We start from the raw sequence: 14,398 nt of genomic DNA on the forward strand, positions 1-14,398 counted from the left end.
AGTGTAGGTTAGATGGGCTTTAGATTGGTTTCATAGGTCGGTGCAACTTCGAGGGCCGATGGCCCTGTACTGCGCTGTAATATTCTATGTTCTAATTGGTAAATACCTTTCCAGTGACCCAAAGCTCTCATTCTAGCACCATCATCTAGATCAACACTTTAACTCAATCAAATGTGCAGCTATGATCCCCTCATGAGGCACAGAACAGGTGGCAGATGAAATGTAAGTGTGAAGTGATCCATTCTGGCAGGAAGTGTATAGAGAGGCAATATAAAGATATAATTCTGAAAGGATTCTAAAGAGGAGCCTGGTGGTACATGTGCACAAACAACAAGGCTAACAGGACAGGTTGGGAAAGTGATTAATAAAGGATATGACATGCTGAGTTTTATCAATGGGGCAGAAGAGTACAAAAGCAAGGACGTGAAGAGGAACCTGTTATGATCAGGCAGGTGGGAATTGCCATGCAAATCACGTCCTGAGGGAAACATTGTAAACTCTTTGTTTTGACCACAAGAAGTGTGTACTGAAGTCGGAAGCCACAAATTCCAGTAAGACTTCTGGGAATTTTAATATTAAAACATTTATTAGGAAAAGGAAACTTAAACACGATTATTTTTGCGCACAGTTAAAATTAGATTTACAGAACATTCCTCCTACGCCCCCCACCCCCAAAGACATGCCACTCAGTTGGATTAACCAATAAACTCCTCTTTATGCACAACTCCTTACAGTTTTTAACTATATAAATCCAGTAAAAATATCCCCAAGGCAAAATTGCTCTCACCCTGGTACAGTATGCCCCACAATCTCTCATTCTTCTCTTCCACTTGGCTGTGAGACTTCAGTGTTCAGATAGCAGATTGCTGTTTGCAGCCCCAAGAACTTTCTGGCTTAACTGGGTAGCTGACTTAAAACAGTTTTCTGAAAAATGGACACTGCCAGATTGGCTGGCAGTTGCTTCACTTTGCTTCTTCTACTCGGAGTTTTACTTGGCTGCTCCCCATGCAGGTCTTGGATCTGTCCATGTATTCATCATTTTTCAATGGCCCTAATATGAAGCTTAACCTTCCCAGAATATAAAATCTTCATGTTCTCCTTATTGCTCCCACTTTTGGGTTAAATAAAATTTAGATTGCCCTGTTTTATCATCATTTCCAATTGTAAACCCTTTTTACTCCACTTTGCAATTTGGCAGCTAAACACAACAAACCGTCTTTATCTCTGAATGCAAATTTCTATTTGTGGCTTGGAAAGTTCAACTTGGCTATGTTTTCTTCAAATATATGCCTTTCACATCCTTGGATGTTCTAAATCTTGCTGGTCCAGCCATCTTCAATTTATTTAAATTAATTCTTTGCGCACACAGCCACAAGTTCACAAAATAACACTGATTCAATTCAGTTAGAGCTGGATTAGTGTCTCCACTTGGCACTGCACTTCATGGAAGATGAGAAGACATTTCAGAGAATGCAGAAAGGATTCACAAGAATGATTCCAAAAGTGAAGAATTTTGGTTACGTTGGTAGATTGTAGAAGAGAAGTTACAAGGGGATTTGCTTGAAGTGTTCAAAATCAGAGTCTGGGCAGTGTAGATGGGGAGAAACTTCCTGTTGGATGGATGGATTGGAAACCAGAGGATTTAAGGTAATTGGTGATGTGAGAAAGTAGCTAGAAACTGGAATGAACTTTGGTTCCATTCTCAAACTATCAGGAGCAGACTTGAGGAGCCGAATGGCCTTCCCCGTTCCTGCTTATGTTTTTGTGTTAGCCGAAGGTACAGAAATAGAAGTCAAATGTTTTGACCATTTTTCCAACAACTTGCAACAAACTCAATTTTCATGTTGGACTTTTTTAAAAGCTTTCTGTACTTGGATACAGTTTTGAAGACTGGATTAGTGGATTGAAAAAGGAATTGAAGGATTAAACGAAGAGAAAAATGTCAAGGGCAACAGGGAAAAGTTAGAAGTTGTACTAGCTAGGTTACTGTTACGAAGAGCTGGCCTAGATGCAGAGCTGAATGACCTCCAGTGCTGTAATCATTATATAATTCTGACTGCTTCTAGCGCCCACTATTCTAAAGTAGCTGTGTAAAGTGTATACATTTTCCAGCCCTCGTGTAATTACTCATGTAAAATAAAAACAAAATACCGTCTTCTGGAAATCTGAAATAAAAACAAAATGCTGGATAAATTCAGCTGGTCTGGCAGCATCTGTGGAAAGTCTTTCTGACTCTCCAGAACTAAAGAGCTGTAGCTTGTATTCTTGAAGAGGGGTGTGAGGGGGATTGGGGCAGAATCGAAGGTCAGGGATAAGTGGGAAGTAAGGAGAGATTGACAAAGAAAATCTCCACAGTGCAGAAGGAGGCCATTTGGCCCATGGAGTCTGTACCGGCCACAATCCCACCCAGGCCTTATCCCTGTAACATCTCTAATTTACCCTGCCAGTTCCTCTGACACTAAGGGCCAGTTCACTACGATTAGTGGTTAACCTTCATCTTTGGACTGTGGGAGGAAACCGGAGCACCTGGAGGAAGCCCACGTGGACACTGGGAGAATGTGCAAACTCCCTACAGGCAGTGACCCGATGCCAGAATCAAGCCCTAGTTCCTGGAACTGAGGCAGCAGAAAATGCCCTGGATACAAGACCAAGGAAGTGTTAGTGGAAGCATTAAGGACTAAAGAAGTGCTGATAGTGGCATAAAGGTAAGATGGCAGAATGTGTTAATGAGAGAGAAAAGGTCAGTGTTCAGTGAAAACAAGAATGAAGAACAAGTGACAGATGGCCCTGTAGGGGGTAAGAGGGAGCTGCATTGGTGCAAACCAAGGAAGCAAAAAGGGGGGTCCAGATCGGACGGGAAAGTTGGTGAACTGAGTGCTAAATCCAGAAGGCTGTAATGTGCTGAATTGGGTGATGAGGTGTACTGCTCCAGTTGCCATTAGGCTTCACTAGAGCATTGCAACAGGCCAGGTTGAAATAGAAGTGACTGGAAGGTTGGGATCATGCTTGTGGACGTAGTGAAGGTTCTACAGAGCGGGTCATCCAGCCTGTGTTTCGTCGCCGTGTGAGTAATCTGAAGTTTATGTTCTTTGTCTCACCCCTTCCAGGAAGCACAGGAAATGGTTTTGTTGAAATTTATACGACCTGAACAGCCCCAGCTGCCTGCGAGACCGAGTATGGAACAGCTCTCCCACCTTATTAAGATCAGTTTTCATTATCCTGAATGCTATGACCATTCATTTCATCAAAAGAGGTTTGTAAATTATTTTTAACGTGACATTTGGCAGATGTCTTGGCAGGAACTAGCTCTGCTTTTAAATATGCTGGAAGGAGAAGGTAATTAATTATTGTGCTCTGTTCAGTACTGTGGCAGACTGGGAGTGTAAGACTGAAGTGAAGCTGCCTTCGTATCACAGCATAGAGATATTCCTTTGATCTCTGGAATGAAGCTTTCCTATTTTCAGACACCATTTGGTTTTGTTTCCCCATCTGAGAAAATCATCCATCCATTGTGTCATACTCATCCTGGGGGAGGAAAGCCTTTAATTACAGGACAATATAGACTGGCTGGTCAAATGGGCATAACACTGGCAAATGGAATTTAACCCTGAAAAATGTGGGGTGATACATTTTGAGAAGATTAACAAGGCAAGGGAATACACAGTGAACAGTGGGATGTCAGGAAGTACAGAGGGATCTTGGGGTGCATGTCCAAAGATCTCTGAAGGCAACAGGGTGTTGTGTGGTTGAGGTGGTTAAGACGACGTATAGGATACTGCCTTTATTAACCGTAGCGCAGAATACAAGAGCAAAGAGGTTATAATGGAGCTGTAGAAAACTAGACCGCAGCTATGGTACTGTTTCCTGGACACCACACTACTTTGATTTGATTTATTAATGTCACACATTATACAGTGAAAAGTATTGTTTCTTGCATGCTATACAGACAAAACATACTGTTCATACAGGAGGAAATGAGAGTGCAGAATGTAATGTAACAGTCATAGCTAGTGTGTAGAGAAAAATCAATTTAATACAAGGTAAGTCCATTCAAAAGTCTGACAGAAGCAGGGAAGGAGCTGTTCTTGAGTCAGTTGGTACACGACCTTGGCTTTTGTGTCTTTTTCCTGATGGAAGAAGGTGAAAGAATGTCTGGGGTGCAAGGGGTTCTTTAATTATGCTGGCCGCTTTGCCGAGGCAGCGGGAAGTGTACACAGTCAGTGGATAGGAGGCTGGTTTGCACGATGGATTGGACTACATTCATGACCTTTTGTAGATCCTTGCGATCTTGGGCAGATCATAGGATGTGATTGCACTGGAGAGGTTGCAGAGGAGATTCACCAGGATGCCTGGGCTGGAGCGTTTCAGCAATGAAGAGGTTGGTTAGGCTGGGGCTACTTTCCTTGGAATAGAGAAGCCTGGGTGGAGACCTGGCTGAGGTGTACACCGTTATGAAGAATATAAGGTAGATGGGTAGAAATGTTTCCACTTAGCAAAGGGGTCAATAGGCAAGGAGCATAGATTTAAGGTAAGAGGCAGGAGATTTAGAGGGAATTTGAGGAGAAACTTTTACACCTGGAGAGTGCTGAGATTCTGGAACTCTCAGCATGAAAGGGTGTTAGAAGCGGGAACCCTCAACATTTAAGAAACATTTAGATGAGTACTTGAAATGTCATAGCATACACAGCTATGGTCCAAATGCTGGAAATGGGATTAGGATAGATAGACGCTTAATGGTCGGCACAGATACAATGGACTGACGGGCCTCTTCCTATGTTGTAAAACTGACTCTGGGTGGGAATTTACAGCCTCGCTCAACTAGAGACTGGAAAATCCCCCTCGAGTTTAATGGGCCTTCCCATTGTCAGCCCCTTACTGTAGCAGGCAGGATGGTAGAATTCTGGCATGTGACTCTGTCTTAAATAATCACTCCTGTCCCCTCCACCCACACCGTGAACACACTGCCACGACTTTGCTCAGATTGATACCAGTTGTTCAGCTGCTTCTGTCAACTCCCCCCTTTACTCACCGCCCAAACCACTTCCCAGGCTCCCATTTGCCCATGTCTCTCTCCACTGTTTATCTTGATTTCTGTGATCCCATCGAATCCATGAAACTCGCCCTACTCTCTCCTGCTAAATGACTGACCACACTACTTGTATTCCTGACTTCCATGATAACTGACAAGTTAAATAGCTCCCCCTTCTCTGCTTGTACCCCCTTCCTTTTCAAAATATCCCATAACACTGCATCCCTGCCTCTAAAGATTTTGTCATCCTGTGTCTGGCCAGTTCCAAGTCCACGTTTCCAGTTTGATTCATTGCGTTCCCACTCCTGCGATGGAACTGAAACATCTTCGGTCGACAATACCAGTGCCATCCTGTGTAACTGTCATCTTCATGCACCAACTTCCCTTGTTCTGCTTGACCGTTGAATCTCTTGATATGACTTGAAAAAATAGGGGATGTGAGGGCCTAGTGATGTTATCGCTAGCCTAATAATCCAGAGACTCAGCTAATGTTCCTGGGGACCCAGGTTCAAATCCCACTACAGCAGATGGTGGAATTTGAATTCAATAAAAAAAAAACTGGAATTAAGAATCTAATTGACCATGAAACCGTTGTCAATTGTTGGAAAAACCCATCTGGTTCACTAACAGCCTTTAGAGAAGGAAATCTGCCGTCCTTACCTGGTCTGGCCTACATGTGACTCCAGAGCTACAGCAATGTGGTTGATTCTCAACTGTTCTCTGAAATGGCCTAGCAAGCCAATTAGTTCAAGGGAACTAGGAATGGGCAATAAATGCTGGCCAGCCAGTAACGCCCATGTCCCACAAATGAATAAAAATCTCCTCCAATGTCCTTGCTTATTTCCATTCTTGCCTATTCACACACTGCTAGATCGGTTCAATCAATGGATTATTTACCTGTCTCCTTAACCCTTCAATCCCCATCTGTTACCTTTGGAGCTCCCTGCCCGCCCAGATATGTCCTCAACAGCTGCCATCTCTCATGTCTACGGGCTGACGTTTGGTGGCTTATTAATAGTAAAACCAGAGAAATTCCTCCAGACATCTAACCCTCTGAAGTAACTGCACTCCTTTGATTCTGACCTCTTACACAACCATAATTTTAACTGCTTCATCGTTGTTGGTTGTGCCTTTGCCTGAATCCCGAGCTCTGGAATTTTTTTCTTGGGTTTCTCACTTTTTGCCTTCAAGATATTCCTTAAAACCAACAACTTTGACCAAGCCTTTGGCTTTCCAGCTTAGTATCTCCAGTGGCTCAAAGTGATACTTTGTTTTATAATCCTCCTGTGAAGCATCCTGGAATAGTTCATTATATTAAAGGCACTTTATAAATATAAGCTGCGCACAGTTTGGCTTCTCCTTCAGCTGCCTTAACCCCTCCATTCCCTCATTACTGACAGGTCATTCATCATTCAGCCCTGAGTGGCCATCAATGTTCTCTGGTTAAACAATAGGATGACCAAAGCACTTTATTCAGATATATGCTGTTCTTGTGCACATTTGGTTTGCCCCAACGCGTCAGGGCATCTTTAAATCCTGTTGTGCCCTTGTCTCTCCTCATGTCTAAAATTCTCAGAGCTCCAAGTACAGTTTGCCCTGCATCTCAGGCCCTTCACTCATTCCCCACATTGGCAGCTGAGCTATCAGACATCTGAGGATCATAGAGATATACAGCACGGAAACAGGCCCTTCAGCCCAACTTGTCCATGCTGACCAAATTCAAGTCCCATTTGCCTGTGTTTGGCCCATATCCCTCTAAACCTTTCCCATCCGTGTACCTGTCCAAGTGTCTTTTGAATGTTGTAATTGTACCCACCTCTACCACCTCCTCCTGGATACACAGCCTGGAATTTCTTCCCAAAAACCTCATGTCTTTCCATTGTACTCCTCCTATAAGATCCCTCTGTAAACGTGCCTCTGACAAAACTTTGTCATCCTTCCTGATATCTGCTTTTTTGACTATTTAATTTTGTCTGATTCCAATTTTTTGAAACACCTTAAAGCTTTTCCACAATCAAGGTGCTATACAAATACAGACGGGTTTTTTGTCTTTAATAAAATTTTACAGACAATTTTGTTTGAGACTTTGGGTGGAATTATTGATTTTTTTTTTTAAAAATTGCTCTTGTGTATGTATGATGTATGTGTATGTTATGTAGTTGGTTTGAGCATTTCTGCTAAATGTGATTTCAAATTCAGATTGCTGTGGTTTACTGTCCAATGATGAGCTGGATAGAGGGAGAACAAGTTGCTATTTCTAAAATAGAATTAGTGATATAACAAGACTTAACTGGATTAAAAAGCAAGTTTATGGAGGCTTATAAAAAGTTATTCAAAAGTTAGACCATGATGTATCTAAAGGAGTGTTTTACTGATTTAATCAGTTGCCTGTGATGATTGAATTGAGTGACTAATGCTCAATTCTGTGATTCCTGCATTCAAAGTGGAAGCGCATATTTTGACTAGTTTTTTTTTGCCGAGGATGGGTGGCATGGTGGCACAGTAGTTAGTACTGCTGCCCCACAGCACCAGGAATCCGGGTTCAATTTCAGCATTGAGTGACTGTCTGTCTGCGTGGGTTTCCTCTGCTCCAGTTTCCTCCCACAGTCCAAAGATGTACAGGTTAGGTTGATTGGCCATGCTAAATTGCCCCTTAGTGTTAGGGGGATTAGTGGGGTAAATACATGGGGTTACGGGGGTAGGGCCTGGGTGGGATTGTTATCGGTGTAGACTCAATATACTGAATGGCTTTCTGTGCTGTAGGGATTCTATGTTTAGAATCATAATTGGAATTCTTTATAAATGAGCTGTGTATTGAGTTTAAAGTTCCATGTTTATGATCACTGTTAATTTTTAAAGACCGGATCTTTTAAATGTGATTTTTTTTTCTGTTCCACAGTTTGTGCTTGGTACCCGTCAGCCTTGTTCTTTTCAATTGCTGTCAAATTGATGTAGACATTATCATTGATCTGCGACATAAGGCAACAAGGTAAGGTAGATTCTAAAATTTCTATATCGTTTTCAAACTGTGGTTGAAAATTTATCAAAGTGAAAGTTATTCTTGGTTATGTGCTTGGTGTTTGCGCTACTTCGGTGATTATTTTACTTGACTAGTAATCCCGAGGATATATTGCCATATATCTGGCAATTTGAGGATCTGAATATGCCTTTTATAAAAGCGATGATCTAGAATTGTCTTTCATCTGTCCTCATTCCGAGGGTTGGCCACACTATGAACAACGTTTCTCCACTGATTTCTATTTTCTCCTGTGCTCACTGCCTGTCCCAAAGAGAGGCCAGCCCACATTCTGATATTATCCATCCATGTCATCTTGTCTCTTCCCTTTTGCATGTTCTCCAAGCTTCTGCCTTGCATTATCTCCTTTTTCCAATCGCTCCCATTGGTTTGTATCACAAGAGGAGATTCACCAGGATGCTGCCCGGGATGGAACATTTAAGTTATGAAGAGAGGTTGGATAGGCTTGGGTTGTTTTTGTTGGAGCAGAGAAGGCTCAGGGGTGACCTGATCAAGATGCTCAAGATTGTCAGACAAGGACAAGAGTGGATAAAGAGAAGCTGTTCCTCTTAGTTGAAGGATCAGTCACAAGGGGACATAGGTTCAAGGTGAGAGTGGGAGGTTTAGGCAAGATGTGAGGAAAAACTTTTTTACCCAGAGGATGTGACAGTCTGGAGTGCGCAGCCTGGGAGGGTGTGGTGGAGGTGGGATGCCTCACATCCTTTTAAAAAGGTACCTGGGATGAGCATTTAGCACACCATAATATTCAGGACTATGGGCCAAGTGCTGGCAGTTAGGTGTTTCTCATGTTCAGTGCAGACTAGATGGGCCAATGGGCCACCTCAGCACTGTATCATTCGATGCCCAAAATATGTGCACTTCCACGATATCAATAATTTCCACTTAACATTAATTTCTTCGGGACACTCTGCATCCTCCCTGATGCATTATCCAAGGTAGTGGAAGGTATTAACGTGTTCAAGGTGAACTCCATCAGTCAGAATCTTGTAGGTCTTTGCACTCACTCCTCAATTGCCACTCAAACTTTAGACCCAGTGACAAATTCACTGACGCACTGGATTTGGCCATTGAATATACAAGAAGTTGTCCGTGTGCTTGCCTACATTGCATATTACAATCAAGCCTCCACACAGCTTTTGGCTATTGAGTTAAGCATCATAGAATTATTGAAACTGTACAGCGCAGAAGAAGCCATTCGGCCCATTGAGACTACAATCCCACCCCAGGCCGTATTCTCTCAACCCCACACATTTACCCGGCTAATCCCGCTAACCTACCCATCCCGGGACACTGAGGGGTAATTTAACATGGCCAATCCACCTAACCTGCACATCTTTGGATTGTGAGGGGAAACCGGAGCACCCAGAGGAAGCCCATGCAGATATGGGGAGAATATGCAAACTCCACACAGACGGTGACCTGAGGCCAAAATCAAACCTGGGTCTGTGGCCTGTGAGGCAGCAATGCTAATCATTGTGTCACCATGCCACTCCTAAGTTATTCTAGGATTTTCATCCATCACCCTAAACTTTGTACTGCCTGTCCTAAATTTGCTCTTTAATTGTTTGAACCTTCATCGTTGTCCATTTTCATTGGTCAGTTTTGAAGTAGTGCTTTGAAGCTAACATTTCCTGATGATTAAAAACAAAATGTTGAAAATAGTCAATACATTAGGCAGCGTCGGTGGAGACCGAATGTTTTGGGTCAGTTACCTCTTGTTAGAATTAGGTAAAGTTAGAAATGTAATAGATTTCGAGCAAGTGGGGGGGTGATGGGAGAATGGGAGAAAGAAGGTCTGTAATAAAATGAGTGACAGGAGAAATTAAATGACAAAATTTGATGCAGGGTCAATGGAAATGTTAATTTACAGTGTGTGCACTTCAGGAGCGTGCACACATTCCATCAGCAATCTCAGTACACGTCAATCCCATGATAAAGTCATGTATCTCTGAGCATCAACGTGCAGCACTGATGTCAGTTTGTTCTCGGCCAGTTCCTTAAACTTGTCTGTATTTCATCAGCCATTCCTCCTCTTTTGTCACACATTCCCTTTGTTTTTCACAAGCTGCCTCTTTGGGTGATACTGACAGTTTGAGTATTTTACCTTGAATTTCTGAGTTCAGATTATTGCTGTAAACAGCAAGTTCCCAGCATCAAATCCTTGGAGTACTGCAGTCAGTGATAGAGACGCTCCATATAATTTCTCTAACAGGTACCCACTGACAGTGATAACACTTCAAGGGTTTTTCATTGGCTGTGGAACAGGCTGAGGTTGTGAACATTATAGAAATTAAAATCTGTATTTGTCATTATACCTTCTAGCTAATTTCTTCCTTCCGATTTTTAATCTGAAGTCCTTGAAGCTAAAATTGCCCTTGTACTTGGGTATTTGTCAAATGTTTTGCAGCACAGGGAGTCCATTTGGGATTTGACTTCCTCAGGAAAAGCTCCAAGCAGCTTTAGTTAGCCAGGATCTCCCTCTGAACCAGTATTGTTGCTGCCTATAGGTTTACCACATGAGAAGTCCTTGCACGGTTAATGGGTCTGCATGTTACCTTGTTAAAAATCGATGTCAGGCTGGCCTCTTTCCAAACGACTTACACCTCCCGGCACTAATTAACTCCTGTTCTTTCCACACTTAATATCTGGAATGAATGTCATCCAATGCTGAGAATTTATTGGGCGCTGGGAGACAATGTACTTCGCCTAAAATAGAACCTTTACACTTAATGTCTGTTATCTAAATCTACATTTAAAGTTGCTCCAGAAGATACAAGAGCAGGCTTTGTCCAAAAGCAATATGCTTAGCAGCTGTGTGTGGAAAGAGTAGCAAGAGTTAACGTTTCAGTTCAATCACCTTTCATCAGTTTCCTGGTGCCAACCATCGACCTTCCACCATTTGAATCTTCCTGTACTTCTACCTGCAGTGGGATGGTGTGAGAGCTCTCCATTTCTTTGTAGAGCAAAGGCCCAATCAGTCCTTCATCTGTCATCATCCTCCTCCCCACCCCACCCTGGCTGAACTTGTTCTCGCTTTGAACAACTTCCTTAAATCCACTCATTCCCTCTGAATAAAAGGTGTCACTATGCGAGCCTGTATTTATCTCTGCTGTTTTGTGGCATATTCTTTGTACTATTCGTACTTAAAGCCCCTCCCAAATGCTATTTTATGCGTTTTATTTCAATGAGTTTAGGGACAGGAGTGGATTGTTTAGGTCCTGGAGCCTCTTCCACCAGTCACTGAGATTGTGTCTGATCTGTGAATGTTTTCTTTTTCCAGCCCGGAGATGTTAGAGGTTCATGGTTCGTTTACCTGGCTTGGACAGACTCAGTACAAAATTCAGCTGAAGGGGCAGGAGGTTTACACAGTTCCGCTGAAGGCTTGTTTTGTTCACGCCGGTGTCTATAATCTCGGGACACCCAGAGTCTTTGCCAAACTTGCCGACCAGAGTGTGCAGTGTGAAACCAGCCAGCAGAACTCCACGCCGGCCCTAATCATCATCAACAGTATCTGAGGAACTGGCGGCACGGGGCGCACTCACCCTGAATCTCAGAAGGAATCGTAAATACTGATCGCTTTCTTTTGTAGCTATTGTTGAAATTTCCTGCATTTGTACCCTGTATCCACAATAAATATAGAACTAATATCTCACAATTGTACAGAACAAATAAGGGAAGGGGGGAGGAAATGAAAACTAAACCAGACCTAAAATTATTTTGTCTTTCAGAATAAAAGGCACTCTGAGCTTGGATGTGCCTGTGTAAGATTTTTGAATTTTGAATATATTTATCACTCATCTCTGCTTATAATCAGACCTTTTTTAATGCAAACATTGAATATAGACGTGCAGGTTGGGCCACCTGTCAGTAATGTGGTTTAAAACTGTTACCTTTTCCAGCACATTGTTTGAAAACCTGCAGTCGTCTGGAAGGATGTTGGTCATAATTTTGGCTTTTTCTTTCTTCAGCCTTCGTTTCTTGGTTACTAAATGAAAAGACCATGATCACTAACTGTGTAGTTTGTGGGAAAAGTGCATTAATTGCATGAGCTAACTGCTCATTGTTAACTGTTCAAAAGCAAATCTTTTGCGTTCAACCTTTTGAGGTGTAAAATTAAACATGCTTTATCTATGCCCTTTTTTTTTTTTACACAGATTAATTTCCTCAATATATCTCAGGTTTAAAAGAAAAGGCTGAATAATGAAACATACCTATTTGATTTGAATTGTCTTTTGGTTTGGTTTAATTCAATTCCAAATTTATTTTACAACCACAGGGTGTTACCAGATTTGGACCCAGCTAGCTACATTATGATGGAACTTTGCAAATTTAATGTGTTATTTAATATATCGACAAACTTAAAATGAACACAAATGTCTTTTCAAGAAATGATGTATTATATTTATAGCTAATGTCTGTAAATAGAATAAAACATTACCCATATATAATCGCATTTGTTTCTGACTGTCACACAGAAGTGTAAATGTTAAGCTTTAAGTTTATTTATTAGTGTCACAAATTCGCTTACATTAACATGCAATGAAGTCATTCCTAGTTGCCACACTTCAGTGCCCATTTGGGTACACTGAGGGAGAATTTAGCATGGCCAATGCACCTAACCAGTACGGCTCTCGGACTGTGGGAGGAAACCCACACAGATGCGGGAAGAATGTGCAAACTCCACACGCAAGCCAGGAATCGAACCCGGGCCTCTTGCACTGAGGCAGATTTGCTAGTCACCGTGCTGCCCCATGTTTTCTGTACTCCATTCTAACTCTCAACTGTCAGCCTCACAAAGTTGTTTAGCCAGTGACCACTTTTTTATTAATTGTTTTACCGATTTTTGGTTAAAAATCACGGGTGATTATGCTAATCAAAGATCCCGTCAATCTTCTCTGATGAGCCTAAAAGAGCTTGTGTTATTTTGAGCACTGGAGTTCTCCCCAGTCATTCTGGCCAATAAGACCAAATGAATTAGGAGCAGGAGTGGGCCACTTGGCCCTTCAAGTCTGCTCCACCATTCAGGAAAATCTCACCTGAGCAGATTGGCCTCAACTCCACATTCCCACCTACCCCGAAAACCTTTCACTCCCTTGTTCAAGTATTGGTCTATCACTGCTTTAAAAATATTCAATTACCCTCTCACACTCCAGGTTAAAGAGCCTCAAAGATTAGTGACCCTCAGAGAAAAAATTTCTCTTAAATGAGAGATCTCTTATTTTTAAACGGTGTCATTGAGTACTAGTTCCTCCCATAAGGGGGAAACATCCTTTGAACTACAACCCTGTCAAGCCCCCTCAGGGTCTTGTATATCTCAATAAGATCACCTCTCCAGTTTCTAAACTTAATTGGATACAGGCCCAACCTTCCTTTCAAGTAACCGTGCATATCCCAGGTAGACATATTTCTCATTCAAATTGCACCCAAGACTATCTGCTATCACATTACAGTTTGTGGGAGCTGGCTGTGAGTAAATTGACTTGTGTTTTCTACATTGGAACAATGATTGCACTGCTGAAATACTTAATTGTCTGCCAAATGCTTTGGGATGTCCTGAGACAGTGAAAAGTGCTATATAAATACAATTTCTTCCTTTTCTTTCCACAGGAGAGAAATCCTGGTGTTCACGCAAGGGAGTGGGATAGTTGGGCCTTGTGTGCTCATCTCATAGCTTTAAAATTGATACATTAAACATCTAAATACTTCTGTCCAAAGTTTCCCAAGTTTCGGTCTCTATCGAGTCAAATTTATAGCATGTAAACAGGCCCTTTGGCCCACCTTGTCCATGCTGTCCTTTTTTAAACCCCTAATCTAGCCCTAGTTGCCTGTATTTAGTGTTCAATCACCTCGTGTTTATCTAAATTAAATTCCATCTACCATTCATCAGCCCACTGACCCAATTGATCAAGATTGCATTGTAATCCTAGGCAACCTTCACTGTCCACTCTCTGCCACCAATCTTGGTGTCATCTGCAAACTTATTAACCATGTGTCCTAAATGCTCATCCAAATCATTAATATAACGGATTCGCAATGTTGGGTTTCTGCAGAATTTAATCCTATGTCCCTATTGCCCTAACATCGGGCCACGGAAATATGGAAACTGGTTTTTATGCTGTCAAATTCTCAGAGGTAAATCAATCCTTTACATGCAGTGTATATGAGACATGGATATCTATGATTTGTATGAAGTAAATGTGCCAAATGAATTTTAGTGTGGGCAAATGAGACTGTCCACTATGAACCTAACAGGATAGAGCAAAAGGTTATTGCATACTGAGAGTGGTAACAGTTTGGAACTCTTCCTCGCATGGCACTTGCTGCTTGGTCAA

The 14,398-nt window shown here is 42.1% G+C and overlaps 1 protein-coding gene across 2 annotated transcripts in view; it reads left to right on the plus strand.

Annotated features, from left to right (window-relative positions):
- Positions 1 to 12,500, plus strand: part of trappc8 (trafficking protein particle complex subunit 8) — a 157,750-nt gene extending 145,250 nt beyond the window's left edge. For both annotated transcript variants that reach the window (XM_080194734.1, XM_080194735.1), the window contains 3 exons: positions 3,108 to 3,253; positions 7,929 to 8,018; positions 11,347 to 12,500. In XM_080194734.1, the coding sequence (XP_080050860.1) occupies positions 3,108 to 3,253; positions 7,929 to 8,018; positions 11,347 to 11,581 (471 nt within the window). In that variant the 3' untranslated portion in view covers positions 11,582 to 12,500. The remainder of the gene's footprint in view (positions 1 to 3,107; positions 3,254 to 7,928; positions 8,019 to 11,346) is intronic.
- The last annotated feature ends 1,898 nt before the right edge of the window (positions 12,501 to 14,398 follow it).

Source organism: Carcharhinus amblyrhynchos, chromosome 8 (assembly GCF_965287045.1).
Source record: "Carcharhinus amblyrhynchos chromosome 8, sCarAmb.v2.hapA, whole genome shotgun sequence".
Classification (NCBI taxonomy): domain Eukaryota; kingdom Metazoa; phylum Chordata; class Chondrichthyes; order Carcharhiniformes; family Carcharhinidae; genus Carcharhinus; species Carcharhinus amblyrhynchos.